Source organism: Oncorhynchus mykiss, chromosome 13, assembly GCF_013265735.2.
Source record: "Oncorhynchus mykiss isolate Arlee chromosome 13, USDA_OmykA_1.1, whole genome shotgun sequence".
NCBI classification, from domain to species: Eukaryota; Metazoa; Chordata; class Actinopteri; order Salmoniformes; family Salmonidae; genus Oncorhynchus; species Oncorhynchus mykiss.
The window spans coordinates 70406247-70421524 of record NC_048577.1 but is presented as its reverse complement, the minus strand read 5'-3'; the positions used below and the strand labels follow the sequence as shown (position 1 = coordinate 70421524).

The following is a 15278-nucleotide window of genomic DNA, read 5'->3' as shown; positions in this document are numbered from 1 at the left end:
TGAGAAACCATGAGAAACCCATGAGAAACCCATGAGAAACCCATGAGAAAACCATGAGAAACCCATGAGAAACCCATGAGAAACCCATGAGAAACCATGAGAAACCCATGAGAAACCCATGAGAAACCCATGAGAAACCCATGAGAAACCAGCTCATTAGTATAATTTGTGCAACGAAGCAAAACTAGTGTTAGTGTGACATCACACCGACTGTCTACACAGACTCTTCTTTAGAGACACAGTTATTAACGAGGTGAAATCAATGACCTGAAGTCGTGGCTATCTATCCATCTACAGTACAGTGAATTCAACAAGCTACTGTGGTGTGTGTGTGTGTGTGTGTGTGTGTGTGTGTATGGGTGGCACAGTACAATCATGACATACACAGAAAAGAGCTCTCTCAATCTATAGGTATTACAGAACCTATACACTCTATATATGAGCTGCCCCCCCCCCCTTACATACACCCTAGATCCAGGGATTATCGTCATGGCGATTCATTGATTATAGTGACTACCATGTTGTTCTCCATAAATGGACAGATCTCACCCCCAATGCTCTGACATCTCCTTACCCTCATTCCAGTCTGAGCAAAAGACCGTCCGAACTTACAAACTCCCCAACGTTTATCATTGTATAGATCTGTATGAAAAATAAACATGTAACCTTTATAGACATTGTCCTAACAACTCATGACACTTATTCTCTTAGGAGGCAAATCCTAACTCCCACGTAGGTAACATTTTCACCTCGTCTCCCATGTACATCTTGGCATGACTGAGTGAACATTTGGACTTCAGTGGAACGTTAGGTTTCTCCCCCTAAATAACTACCACCCTGATACCTCTCGTTGGCCTTTCTCTCGGTCCTGGGTGGGGTCGTGTTCACTACAGGGCACACCGTAGCAAAAAACGTTTTGCAACGGAAAACATCAAACATTTTGTTCTTATTGGACAAGTTCAGGTAGGTACTTGTACCGTTCGACTCCGTTTCAAAACAATGTATCCCTAATGAACAGGACCCTATGTTTTCAGTGTAGAATTACATGAGGACCGTAATACAATGGGTTTCCCTACTACGCTCATCTTCTACAGCAACACATAACTCTGTGCACGGTGGTTATACACTACTACATAGCACAACAAGCTGGTTATACTCCCTGTATTACCTACACTGTCTATGCATCCCCAATGGCACCCTAAACCCTATGGGCGCTGGTCCAATGTAGTGCACTATATAGGGAATAGGGTATCATTGGGCCCTGGTCCAAAGTAGTGCACTATATAGGGAATAGGGTATCATTGGGCCCTGGTCCAAAGTAGTGCACTATATAGGGAATATGGTATCATTGGGCCCTGGCCCAAAGTAGTGCACTATACAGGGAATAGGGTATCATTGGGTCCTGGTCCAAAGTAGTGCACTATATAGGGAATAGGGTATCATCGGGTCCTGGTCCAAAGTAGTGCACTATACAGGGAACAGGGTATCATTGGGCCCTGGTCCAAAGTAGTGCACTATATAGGGAATATGGTATCATTGGGCCCTGGTCCAAAGTAGTGCACTATATAGGGAATATGGTATCATTGGGCCCTGGTCCAAAGTAGTGCACTATATAGGGAACAGGGTATCATTGGGCCCTGGTCCAAAGTAGTGCACTATATAGGGAACAGGGTATCATTGGGCCCTGGCCCAAAGTAGTGCACTATACAGGGAATAGGGTATCATTGGGTCCTGGTCCAAAGTAGTGCACTATATAGGGAACAGGGTATCATTGGGTCCTGGCCCAAAGTAGTGCACTATACAGGGAATAGGGTATCATTGGGTCCTGGTCCAAAGTAGTGCACTATATAGGGAACAGGGTATCATTGGGCCTTGGTCCAAAGTAGTGCACTATATAGGGAACAGGGTATCATTGGGCCCTGGCCCAAAGTAGTGCACTATATAGGGAACAGGGAGTCATTATTATTAACACTTTGTTCACTATGCATCGTAAAGCCTATAAACAACGCTATGACACCAGTACGACGCCCGTCTTAAATGCTTATGACAGGTCATGACACTTCATAACAAGTTATAACCTTCACGCCCAGAGAGGAACTGGATCATAGAATCAGAAGGTATAATCTTCACGTCCTCCAGACCAGAGAAATCAGCGTGGGGACTAAACTTGGGGTGAGTCTCAGTGGTCTGATAATGGCCTCATCTCCTTACTTTCCTTTCCTTGATTGACATGAGGGAGAGGGAGGAGGACAGGAGGGAGAGAGAGGGAGGGAGGACAGGAGGGGGAGGGAGGGAGGAGGACAGGAGGGGGAGGGAGGGAGGAGGACAAGAGGGGGAGGGAGGGAGGGAGGGAGGAGGACAGGGAGGGAGGAGGACAGGAGGGGGAGGGAGGGAGGAGGACAGGAGGGGGAGGGAGGGAGGGGTGAGTCTCAGTGGTCTGAAGTGGCCTCATCTCCTTCCTTTCCTTTCCTTGATTTGCACTGATCAGAGAAGACAGGACAGGTAAAAGGAAGCATCTGAGTGGAGCATCTTTCACCTGTCCTGTCAGTGTAGAGGAAAGAAAAGACAAAGAAGAGGAAGTGACTATTGAGACACACCCTTGGTCCCCGTTGCACACCTCACGGTTGATCGATACTGGATCCCGGCATCAAACATCCGAACGGTCCATAATATGACCAACGACTCCCATCTCTACCAAGCTATCAGATCTTAACCCGACGGAATCTTAAAATCCCTCGTCTTAACCTACCCGTGGGTAGGATTTGACTCCCATTGTTATCTGATGATACTTGATTCCCATTGTTAAATCAGTAATAAATGATTGTAGGCTAGTGGACGGTCATCCTGGAGCTCGTGAACCCAGAGAGAGAGTGTGTGTCAACCTAACTTAGAATAATTATCAGCATCATAAAGTAAACACCATCATAATACTGCTAGTCTCCAGATAGTGTCATTCAGTACCACCGTTTCTCTTCTTGGCAACATAATAACAGTTCATCATTGGTGGGATAGAGAAAGGAGGCGGGACATCTAACAGTTGATTGACAGATAGAGTAGACGGCGAGTTTCAGCTGTAAACCACAGACAGCTGTCAGTTGTTTTGAGTGTCTGTTGTTTTAAGATCTGTCCCATCCCCAGGCGTGGAAGTGTGTGTGTGAGTGTGTGAGTGTGTGAGTGTGTGAGTGTGTGAGTGTGTGTGTGTGTGTGTGTGTGTGTGTGTGTGTGTGTGAGTGTGTGTGTTTAACTGTTACTCTTGATCTCCAGGATAGAGGGGTTGTGGTCCAGAATGGCCAGGATGATTTTATCCATATACTGTCTCAGACGTAGGTTAACACACTCCTGTTCCTTCAGAGCATCCACCAACTAGAGGAGACGAGGGAGGAGGAGGACAGGAGGGAGAGGGAGAGGGAGGGAGGGAGGGAGGGAGGGAGAGGGAGGAGGACAGGAGGGAGAGGGAGGGAACGGGGAGAGGGAGGGAGGGAGAGGGAGGAGGACAGGAGGGAGAGGGAGGGAACGGGGAGAGGGAGGGAGAGAGGACAGGGACAGGAGGAAGAGGGAGGGACCGGGGAGAGGGAGAGGGAGGGAGAGAGGACAGGGACAGGAGGAAGAGGGAGGGACCGGGGAGAGGGAGAGGGAGGGAGGGAGAGGGAGGAGGACAGGAGGGAGAGGGAGGGAACGGGGAGAATGAGAGGGAGGGAGGGAGGAGGACAGGAGGGAGAGGGAGGGAACGGGGAGAGGGAGAGGGAGGAGGACAGGAGGGAGGGAGGGAGGGAGGGTAGGAAGGGGTAGAGAGAGAGCGTGAGAGAATGTCAATCAAAAGATAGAGATTTTTTAAAACAAATAAAATGACATTTGACACAAAGTGACTAACATGAGCCTGTAGCTCAACTGTCCCCTCTCCTGATGATTTCTGTATGTCACTCTACCCCACCCCACTCTACCCCACTCCACTCTACCCCACTCCACTCTACCCCACCCCACTCTACCCCACCCCACTCTACCCCACCCCACTCTACCCCACCCCACTCTACCCCACTCCACTCTACCCCACTCCACTCTACCCCACTCCACTCTACCCCACTCCACTCTACCCCACCCCACTCTACCCCACCCCACTCTACCCCACCCCACTCCACCCCACCCCACTCCACTCTACCCTACCCCACTCTACCCCACCCCACCCCACAGTCAGACCCTCTCACCTCGTCCCTAGAAGCGTTGTCTATCTCAGCAGCCAGTGACTGGGCCTTGGTGTGGCAGGCAAACAGGTTCTTAGCTTCATACAGACTCAGACTGAGGATCTGACTGTTCAGGTCATCGTTCTGGTCCCGCAGCTTAAAGTTCTCCTGTAGGGTGGAGGGAGAGGGAGAGGGGGTGGAGAGAGAGGGAGAGGGGGGAGGGGGTGGAGAGACAGGAAGGAAGGAAGGAGGGTAGAGAGAGCGAGAGAGAGGGGAGGAGGGTGGGAGGGAGGGAGGGTGGAAAGAAAGAGGGTGGGGAGAGGGAGGAGGGTAGAAGGAGGGAGGGAGGGAGGGTTGAAGGAAGAGGGTGGGGAGAGGGAGTAGGGAAGAGGGTGGAAAGGGGGAGGGGGGGAGGGAAGAGGGAGGAGGGAAGAGGGTGGAAAGAGGGAGGGAGGGAGGAGGGAAGAGGGTGGGAAGAGGGAGGAGGGAAGAGGGTAGAAAGGGGGAGGGAGGAGGGAAGAGGGAAAAGGGAAGAGGGAGGAGGGAGGAGGGAGGAGGGAAGAGGGAAGAGGGAGGAGGGAAGATGGAAGAGGGAGGAGGGAAGAGGGAAGAGGGAAGAGGGAAGAGGGAAGAGGGAGGAGGGAGGAGGGAAGAGGGAAGAGGGAGGAGGGAAGAGGGAAGAGGGAGGAGGGAAGAGGGAAGAGGGAGGAGGGAAGAGGGAGGAGGGAAGAGGGAGGAGGGAAGAGGGAAGAGGGAGGAGGGAAGAGGGAAGAGGGAGGAGGGAAGAGGGAGGAGGGAAGAGGGAGGAGGGAAGAGGGAAGAGGGAAGAGGGAGGAGGGAAGAGGGAGGAGGGAAGAGGGAAGAGGGAGGAGGGAAGAGAGAAAATGTTCCTAATATTGAGTTTCACCTCCTTTTGCCTTCAGAACAGCCTCAATTCGTTGGGGTTTTGTGTACGTCTCTGTGTGGGTGTACACGTTCAGAGTGTGCGTGTGTGTACACGTTCAGCGTGTGCGTGTGTGTCTATGTGTGTGTGTGTGTCTATGTGTGTGTGTGTCTATGTGTGTGTGTGTGTGTGTGTGTGTGTCTATGTGCGTGTGTGTGTGTGTCCGTGTCTATGTGTGTGTGTGTGTGTGTCTATGTGTGTGTGAGCCTCACCTGTTTGAGTCTCTTGACCTCATGCTCCATCTCTATTTCCCGTGTCTTGGCGTTGTATTCTGATAGCCCCGCCCCCTGCCCCGCCTCTGAACCCAGCTTAAACAGCTGCAGGTGCTCCAACTCCCTACGCAGGTCCTCTATCAACTACAAAGGGGGGGGGGGGGGGGGGGGAGAGGGAGGTACAGAGGGAGGGAAGGGGAGAGAGGGAGAGATGGAGATAGAGAGGGACAGAGAGGGAGGGAGAGATGGAGGGGGAGAGAGGGAGAGGGAGAGATGGAGGGGGAGAGATGGAGGGGGAGAGATGGAGGGAGAGATGGAGGGAGAGAGAGGGAGAGATGGAGGGGGAGAGAGGGAGAGATGGAGGGGGAGAGAGGGAGAGATGGAGGGGGAGAGAGGGAGAGATGGAGGGGGAGAGAGGGAGAGGGAGAGATGGAGGGGGAGAGATGGAGGGGGAGAGAGGGAGAGATGGAGGGAGAGAGAGGGAGAGATGGAGGGGGACAGAGAGGGAGGGAGAGATGGGGAGGGACAGAGGGAGGGAGAGATGAAGGGGGAGAGAGGGAGGGGGAGACAGAGGGAGGGACAGAGGGAGGGACAGAGGGAGGGAGAGTTTGTCTGTCACATCAATGTAGTTTCCTAGGTGGTTAGAAGTTAAAATACAGAAGATGGTGAATTTGGTCACTAAAGCAGTTGAGTGCAATAGGAACGAATGGAGGAAAATATATTGTGTGTGTGTGTGTGTGTGTGTGTGTGTGTGTGTGTGTGTCCGTACCTCTTGCATGGCCTCTCTCTCCTTCTGGAATTCATGTCTGTTCTGCCACAGCTTGTCCATCATCTTCCTGTAGAGGTCCATCTCATCCTTCAGCCTCAGACTGGTGTCCTCTAACCGGTCTGTCATACGCTGCTTCTCCTGGGAGAGGGAGAGGGGAGATGGGGGAGAGGGGAGAGAGAGAGAGATGGGGGAGAGAGGGAGAGAGAGGGAGATGGGGGAGAGAGGGAGATGGGGGAGAGAGGGAGATGGGGGAGAGAGGGAGAGAGAGAGGGGAGATGGGGGAGAGGGGAGAGAGAGGGAGATGGGGGAGAGAGAGAGAGAGAGGGGAGATGGGAGAGAGAGGGGAGATGGGGGAGAGGGGAGAGAGAGGGAGATGGGGGAGAGAGGGAGAGAGAGAGAGAGGGGAGATGGGAGAGAGAGGGAGATGGGGGAAGAGTTATCCATTGACAGACAGGCAGATAGACAGGTAGACAGGCAGACAGGCAGACAGACAGACAGACAGACAGACAGACAGACAGACAGACAGACAGACAGACAGACAGGCAGGCAGGCAGGCAGACAGATAGACAGACAGGCAGACAGACAGGCAGACAGGCAGACAGGCAGGCAGGCAGACAGGCAGACAGGCAGACAGGCAGACAGACAGGCAGACAGGCAGACAGGCAGGCAGACAGGCAGACAGGCAGACAGACAGGCAGACAGACAGGCAGATAGACAGGCAGATAGACAGGCAGATAGACAGACTTTATGACCACCCACCTGGTCTAGTTTCTCAGTCTGAGACTTCAGTTTACACACGTTCAGTTTCATCTCCCCATTCTCCTCCTCCAGCTGCTGAACTCTATAGAGAAAACAGTTACCCAGATATCTACCATTTCTACTACCAACTTACAGCTGTTTGTTACTAAGGTGTTCCTGTGCGTTACTAAGGTGGTGTTCCTGTGCGTTACTAAGGTGGTGTTCCTGTGCGTTACTAAGGTGGTGTTCCTGTGCGTTACTAAGGTGGTGTTCCTGTGCGTTACTAAGGTGGTGTTCCTGTGCGTTACTAAGGTGGTGTTCTTGTGCGTTACTAAGGTGGTGTTCCTGTGCGTTACTAAGGTGGTGTTCCTGTGCGTTACTAAGGTGGTGTTCCTGTGCGTTACTAAGGTGGTGTTCCTGTGCGTTACTAAGGTGGTGTTCCTGTGCGAGACTAAGGTGGTGTTCCTGTGCGTTACTAAGGTGGTGTTCCTGTGCGTTACTAAGGTGGTGTTCCTGTGCGTTACTAAGGTGGTGTTCCTGTGCGTTACTAAGGTGGTGTTCCTGTGCGTTACTAAGGTGGTGTTCCTGTGCGTTCCTGTGCGTTACTAAGGTGGTGTTCCTGTGCGTTACTAAGGTGGTGTTCCTGTGCGTTACTAAGGTGGTGTTCCTGTGCGTTACTAAGGTGGTGTTCCTGTGCGTTACTAAGGTGGTGTTCCTGTGCGTTACTAAGGTGGTGTTCCTGTGCGTTACTAAGGTGGTGTTCCTGTGTGTTACTAAGATGGTGACACCTGTGCGTTACTAAGATGGTGACACCTGTGCGTTACTAAGGTGGTGTTCCTGTGCGTTACTAAGGTGGTGTTCCTGTGCGTTACTAAGGTGGTGTTCCTGTGCGTTACTAAGGTGGTGTTCCTGTGCGTTACTAAGGTGGTGTTCCTGTGCGAGACTAAGGTGGTGTTCCTGTGCGTTACTAAGGTGGTGTTCCTGTGCGTTACTAAGGTGGTGTTCCTGTGCGTTACTAAGGTGGTGTTCCTGTGCGTTACTAAGGTGGTGTTCCTGTGCGTTCCTGTGCGTTACTAAGGTGGTGTTCCTGTGCGTTCCTGTGAGTTACTAAGGTGGTGTTCCTGTGCGTTACTAAGGTGGTGTTCCTGTGCGTTACTAAGGTGGTGTTCCTGTGCGTTACTAAGGTGGTGTTCCTGTGCGTTACTAAGGTGGTGTTCCTGTGCGTTACTAAGGTGGTGTTCCTGTGCGTTACTAAGGTGGTGTTCCTGTGCGTTACTAAGGTGGTGTTCCTGTGCGTTACTAAGGTGGTGTTCCTGTGCGTTACTAAGGTGGTGTTCCTGTGCGTTACTAAGGTGGTGTTCCTGTGCGTTACTAAGGTGGTGTTCCTGTGCGTTACTAAGGTGGTGTTCCTGTGCGTTACTAAGGTGGTGTTCCTGTGCGTTACTAAGGTGGTGTTCCTGTGCGTTACTAAGGTGGTGTTCCTGTGCGTTACTAAGGTGGTGTTCCTGTGCGTTACTAAAGGTGTTCCTGTGCGTTACTAAGGTGGTGTTCCTGTGCGTTACTAAAGGTGTTCCTGTGCGTTACTAAGGTGGTGTTCCTGTGCGTTCCTGTGCGTTACTAAGGTGGTGTTCCTGTGCGTTCCTGTGCGTTACTAAGGTGGTGTTCCTGTGCGTTACTAAGGTGGTGTTCCTGTGCTTTACTAAAGGTGTTCCTGTGCGTTACTAAGGTGGTGTTCCTGTGCGTTACTAAGGTGGTGTTCCTGTGCGTTCCTGTGCGTTACTAAGGTGGTGTTCCTGTGCGTTCCTGTGCGTTACTAAGGTGGTGTTCCTGTGCGTTCCTGTGCGTTACTAAGGTGGTGTTCCTGTGCGTTCCTGTGCGTTACTAAGGTGGTGTTCCTGTGCGTTCCTGTGCGTTACTAAGGTGGTGTTCCTGTGCGTTACTGTGCGTTACTAAGGTGGTGTTCCTGTGCGTTCCTGTGTGTTCCTAAGGTGCGCTTAATTTCGCTTGGACTTTTGGGACTATTTCATTGGTTCCGTTGTACCAGACAAAACTCAAGAGTGTGTACCTGTTACTGAGCAGCTCTATGTCCGTGTTCTTGTCTCTCTCCATCTTGCAGTAGGTCTCTCTGTGTCTATGTGTCTCTTCCTCCAGGGTCTGATCTGCTCTGCTCTCCTGATCCTTCAGCTGCTCCTCCAGCTCATGAACCCTGGGAGACAGAGAGACGCACAACATCGTCATTACACGAGTGTAATCAATATCAATTACAAGTCTTAAAAAAAACAGAGCGGCCGCGATTCAATCAGAGGCCGGTCGTCACCACTATCAACAACACACCGTTTTAAAAAGGACATTTCCCTTGACGTTAGCAGAGATGGAATTTTACGATAAACACTGCAGCTGTCAAGCTCAAGTCTAAATGAGCTTTAATGTTTACACTAATGTTCTCTGATATTTAAAGTACTTCTGTCTAAATGAGCTTTAATGTTTACACTCATGTTATCTGATATTTAAAGGACTTCTGTCTAAATGAGCTTTAAATGTTAAGTGTCACTTGTCAACGACGTGTCTTTGATTGAATCCCGTTCGGTCTTTCTATTCGAGAAGTTAACACTCATGTTATCTGATATTTAAAGTACTTCTGTGTATTTGAGTACTGCATTTTCAAAGACACAGCCCAAAAACAAGTACTTCTATTTGAGTATTTGAGTACTTATTATAAAAAACTAAATAGTCTGCAAAATATTTCAAATACTAAAATACACCAACTTAAATACACTCCCATGCATTTAACCCAGATATTTGAAAATAGTATTTGAAATAAGTTTCTGAAAATTCTATCCAATACTTTCCAAGTGTATTTCCAAGTACATTACAATACTGAAAATATATCTGAATACTTACTTTAAATTTATGTGAAAGTAATTGAGTAATTTTTTAAAATATATTTATTTATATATTTGATACTATAGTATTTGAACCCAAGTCTGGTGTGTATACAGTATATCTCACCTGTGTACTAGCTGTGTGTTGCCCTGTTTGAGTTTACACTTGAGGTCTCCATTAGCCAGACTGTCATTCTCCAGCTCTGTCACCTTCTTCTCCAGGTAACTCACCTGAGGACAGACACATAGGTTCAGGTGAGACCAAAGAAACGGGACCCGATGCCTCCCGAATCAGCCAAGGAGTGGATTTGGGGTAAAGCCCTGTGGTAGTCTAGTGTCCTGTCCAGGGGGTAAAGCCCTGTGGTAGTATAGTGTCCTGTCCAGGGGTAAAGCCCTGTTATAGTCTAGTGTCCTGTCCAGGGGTAAAGCCCTGTGGTAGTCCAGTGTCCTGTCCAGGGGGTAAAGCCCTGTGGTAGTCTAGTGTCCTGTCCAGGGGGTAAAGCCCTGTCATAGTCTAGTGTCCTGTCCAGGGGTAAAGCCCTGTGGTAGTCCAGTGTCCTGTCCAGGGGGTAAAGCCCTGTGGTAGTCTAGTGTCCTGTCCAGGGGGTAAAGCCCTGTCATAGTCTAGTGTCCTGTCCAGGGGTAAACCCCTGTAGTAGTCTAGTGTCCTGTCCAGGGGGTAAAGCCCTGTGATAGTCTAGTGTCCTGTCCTAGAGGTAAGCCCTGTGGTAGTCTAGTATCCTGTCCAGGGGGTAAAGCCCTGTCATAGTCTAGTGTCCTGCCCAGGGGGTAAAGCCCTGTGGTAGTCCAGTGTCCTGTCCAGGGGGTAAAGCCCTGTCATAGTCTAGTGTCCTGTCCAGGGGGTAAAGCCCTGTGGTAGTCCAGTATTCTGTCCAGGGGGTAAAGCCCTGTGGTAGTCTAGTGTCCTGTCCAGGGGGTAAAGCCCTGTGGTAGTCCAGTGTCCTGTCCTAGAGGTAAAGCCCTGTGGTAGTCCAGTGTCCTGTCCTAGAGGTAAAGCCCTGTGGTAGTCCAGTGTCCTGTCCAGGGGGTAAAGCCCTGTGGTAGTCTAGTGTCCTGTCCAGGGGGTAAAGCCCTGTGGTAGTCTAGTGTCCTGTCCAGGGGGTAAAGCCCTGTGGTAGTCTAGTGTCCTGTCCAGGGGATAAAGCCCTGTGCTAGTCTAGTGTCCTGTCCAGGGGGTAAAGCCCTGTCATAGTATAGTGTCCTGTCCAGGGGGTAAAGCCCTGTGGTAGTCAAGTATTCTGTCCAGGGGGTAAAGCCCTGTGGTAGTCCAGTATTCTGTCCAGGCGGTAAAGCCCTGTGGTAGTCCAGTATTCTGTCCAGGGGGTAAAGCCCTGTGATAGTCTAGTGTCCTGTCCAGGGGGTAAAGCCCTGTGGTAGTCTAGTGTCCTGTCCAGGGGGTAAAGCCCTGTGGTAATCTAGTGTCCTGTCCAGGGGGTAAAGCCCTGTGGTAGTCTAGTGTCCTGTCCAGGGGGTAAAGCCCTGTGGTAATCTAGTGTCCTGTCCAGGGGGTAAAGCCCTGTGGTAGTCTAGTGTCCTGTCCAGGGGGTAAAGCCCTGTGATAGTCTAGTGTCCTGTCCAGGGGGTAAAGCCCTGTGATAGTTTAGTGTCCTGTCCAGGGGGTAAAGCCCTGTGGTAGTCTAGTGTCCTGTCCAGGGGGTAAAGCCCTGTGGTAATCTAGTGTCCTGTCCAGGGGGTAAAGCCCTGTGATAGTCTAGTGTCCTGTCCAGGGGGTAAAGCCCTGTGGTAATCTAGTGTCCTGTCCAGGGGGTAAAGCCCTGTGGTAGTCTAGTGTCCTGTCCAGGGGGTAAAGCCCTGTGGTAGTCTAGTGTCCAGGGGGTAAAGCCCTGTGGTAGTCTAGTGTCCTGTCCAGGGGGTAAAGCCCTGTGGTAATCTAGTGTCCTGTCCAGGGGGTAAAGCCCTGTGGTAGTCTAGTGTCCTGTCCAGGGGATGGATTTGGCTGTTAGGCCTGAAATAAAACTCTTATATGAAAGAGGTGTTTTTAATTGTGGGATAATAATAATCATAGCAGTTCATTTACAGAGTGAAATGTATGTTTATGGGGGTACGGTTCCTTGTGTGTGTGTGTGTGTGTGTGTGTGTGTCTGTACAGTGTGTGTTTACCTTCTCAGTAATGTCCACATCACAAGAGTCAATGGAGTCTCTGAACAGGTCCTCTGTGCTTCCCTGACTGCTGCTAAAAGCACTGTGGTTGTGTTGGAACAACTGACTGTAGAGGGGAGGAGAGGAGAGGAGTGGAGAGGAGAGGAGAGGAAGAGAGGAAGAGAGGAGTGGAGTGGAGTGGAGTGGAGTGGAGAGGAGAGGAGAGGAGAGGAGAGGAGAGGAAAGGAGAGGAGAGGGGGAAGAGAGGAGAGGAGATGAGTGGAGTGGAGTGGAGTGGAGTGGAGTGGAGTGGAGTGGAGTGGAGTGGAGAGGAGAGGAGAGGAGAGGAAGAGAGGAGGAGGAGAGGAGAGGGGAGGAGGAGGAGGAAGAGAGGAGGAGGAAGAGAGGAGAGGAGTGGAGTGGAGTGGAGTGGAGTGGAGGAGGAAGAGAGGAGAGGAGGAGGAAGAGAGGAGAGGAGGAGGAGGCAGAGAGGAGAGGAGGAGGAGGAGGAGGAAGAGAGGAGAGGAGGGGAGGAGGAGGTAGAGAGGAGAGGAGGAAGAGAGGAGGAGCAGGAAGAGAGGAGGAGGAGAGGAGGAGGAGGAGAGGAGGAGTAGGAGAGGAGGAGGAAGAGAGGAGGAGGAAGAGAGGAGAGGAGGAGAGGAGGAGAGGAGGAGGAAGAGAGGAGAGGAAGATAGGAGAGGAGGAAGATAGGAGAGGAGGAGGAGGAAGAGAGGAGAGGAGGAGGAGGAAGAGAGGAGGAGGAGGAGGAAGAGAGGAGAGAAGGAGGAGGAGAGGAGGAGGAAGGGAGGAGAGGGGGAGGAGGAGAGGAGACAAGGAGGAAAATAGAGGAAAGAGAGTAGAAAGGTGAGGAAGAGGGGGAGGAGGAGAGGAAAAAGATGAAGAGGTGAGTAATTAACTGTGTGATTAATTTTTTATATAAAATTTTTCCCAAAGTGTAAGAGGGAGATAAGAGACTAAAACAACTGAACAGCTGATCCATCAGTACAGTACAGTCCCTCCCTCTACCAGCCACCTGATCCATCAGATAACCCCACTACACCTGATCCATCAGATAACCCCACTACACCTGATCCATCAGATAACCCCACTACACCTGATCCATCAGATAACCCCACTACACCTGATCCATCAGATAACCCCACTACACCTGATCCATCAGATAACCCCAGTACACCTGATCCATCAGATAACCCCAGTACACCTGATCCATCAGATAACCCCAGTACACCTGATCCATCAGATAACCCCAGTACACCTGATCCATCAGATAACCCCACTACACCTGATCCATCAGATAACCCCAGTACACCTGATCCATCAGATAACCCCAGTACACCTGATCCATCAGATAACCCCACTACACCTGATCCATCAGATAACCCCACTACACCTGATCCATCAGATAACCCCAGTAGACCTGATCCATCAGATAACCCCAGTAGACCTGATCCATCAGATAACCCCAGTAGACCTGATCCATCAGATAACCCCAGTAGACCTGATCCATCAGATAACCCCAGTAGACCTGATCCATCAGTACAGTCCCTCCCTCTACCAGCCACCTGATCCATCAGTACAGTCCCTCCCTCTACCAGCCACCTGATCCATCAGTACAGTCCCTCCCTCTACCAGTACACCTGATCCATCAGTACAGTCCCTCTCCCTCCTACCTTTCTGTTGTAAAAAGATGATCTCAGTAACTTACCGTCCAAAGGCAGTGCTGGATATCTTTCTGTTGGGGCTGTAAAAAGATAAACAGGAAAATCACAAATGTTATTGTATAGGGTTGGTTTATAACAGGGCATGGAATATGGTTGGTTTATAACAGGGCATGGTATAGGGTTGGTGAATAACACAGGGCATGGTATAGGGTTGGTGAATAACAGGGCATGGTATAGGGTTGGTGAATAACAGGGCATGGTATAGAGTTGGTTTATAACACAGGGCATGGTATAGGGTTGGTTTATAACAGGGCATGGAATAGGGTTGGTTTATAACACAGGGCATGGTATAGAGTTGGTTTATAACAGGGTATGGTATAGGATTGGTTTATAACAGGGCATGGTATAGGGTTGGTTTATAACACAGGGCATGGTATAGGGTTGGTTTATAACAGGGCATGGTATAGGGTTGGTTTATAACACAGGGCATGGTATAGGGTTGGTTTATAACAGGGCATGGTATAGGGTTGGTTTATAACAGGGCATGGTATAGGGTTGGTTTATAACACAGGGCATGGTATAGGGTTGGTTTATAACAGGGCATGGTATAGGGTTGGTTTATAACACAGGGCATGGTATAGGGTTGGTTTATAACACAGGGCATGGAATAGGGTTGGTTTATAACACAGGGCATGGTATACAGTTGGTTTATAACACAGGGCATGGTATACAGTTGGTTTATAACAGGGCATGGTAAAGGGTTGGTCTTCTAGTAAGGACAGGGCTGAGTGGGACTGGGAGCCGAGGAAGAGCATGGACCAGGGTTCAGGCAGGTTTAAAATCCTGGCTGGTGAACGGGGTCAGGGTAGAGAAGGGTTAGGACAGGTTTAGAAGCCTGGCTGGTGAACGGGGTCAGGGTGGAGCAGGGTTAGGACAGGTTTAGAAGCCTGGCTGGTGAACGGGGTCAGGGTAGAGAAGGGTTAGGACAGGTTTAGAAGCCTGGCTGGTGAACGGGGTCAGGGTGGAGCAGGGTTAGGACAGGTTAAGAAGCCTGGCTGGTGAACGGGGTCAGGGTGGAGCAGGGTTAGGACAGGTTTAGAAGCCTGGCTGGTGAACGGGGTCAGGGTGGAGCAGGGTCAGGACAGGTTTAGAAGCCTGGCTGGTGAACGGGGTCAGGGTGGAGCAGGGTTAGGACAGGTTTAGAAGCCTGGCTGGTGAACGGGGTCAGGGTGGAGCAGGGTCAGGACAGGTTTAGAAGCCTGGCTGGTGAACGGGGTCAGGGTGGAGCAGGGTCAGGACAGGTTTAGAAGCCTGGCTGGTGAACTGGGTCAGGGTCGGTAGTTACGTCAGTGCCAGGCAGGGATCAGTGAGGTAGATTAGATAACAAGAGGAAGGCTGTGGTGACATCAGGGAGAACCACGCTATATATATATATATAGATCACCTGAGTAATGTCCTGGGCTGTCCTGGGCTAGGATCCTATTAGAACCTGACCTGCTTTTACATTACACACACACAGCCTGCCAGGCATGAACGCCCTGAGACACAGATGTCTCACACACACTGACACACACACACACACAGCCTGCCAGGCATGAACGCCCTGAGACACAGATGTCTCACACACACTGACACACACACACACACAGCCTGCCAGGCATGAACGCCCTGAGACACAGATGTCTCACACACACTGACACACACACACACACAGCCTGCCAGGCATGAACGCCCTGAGACACAGATGTCTCAC

At 50.8% G+C, this 15278-nt stretch overlaps 1 protein-coding gene across 3 annotated transcripts in view; it reads right to left on the bottom strand.

Moving 5' to 3' along the window:
* Positions 1–1834: 1834 nt before the first annotated feature.
* LOC118938367 (rab11 family-interacting protein 4A-like) overlaps positions 1835–15278 on the bottom strand; it is a 98262-nt gene continuing 84818 nt past the window's right edge. For all 3 annotated transcript variants that reach the window (XM_036942052.1, XM_036942054.1, XM_036942053.1), the window contains 9 exons: positions 13570–13605; positions 11865–11970; positions 9850–9953; positions 8906–9046; positions 6862–6943; positions 6103–6240; positions 5334–5477; positions 4203–4346; positions 1835–3363 (listed from right to left, as the gene is read on the bottom strand). In XM_036942052.1, the coding sequence (XP_036797947.1) occupies positions 3241–3363; positions 4203–4346; positions 5334–5477; positions 6103–6240; positions 6862–6943; positions 8906–9046; positions 9850–9953; positions 11865–11970; positions 13570–13605 (1018 nt within the window). In that variant the 3' untranslated portion in view covers positions 1835–3240. The remainder of the gene's footprint in view (positions 3364–4202; positions 4347–5333; positions 5478–6102; positions 6241–6861; positions 6944–8905; positions 9047–9849; positions 9954–11864; positions 11971–13569; positions 13606–15278) is intronic.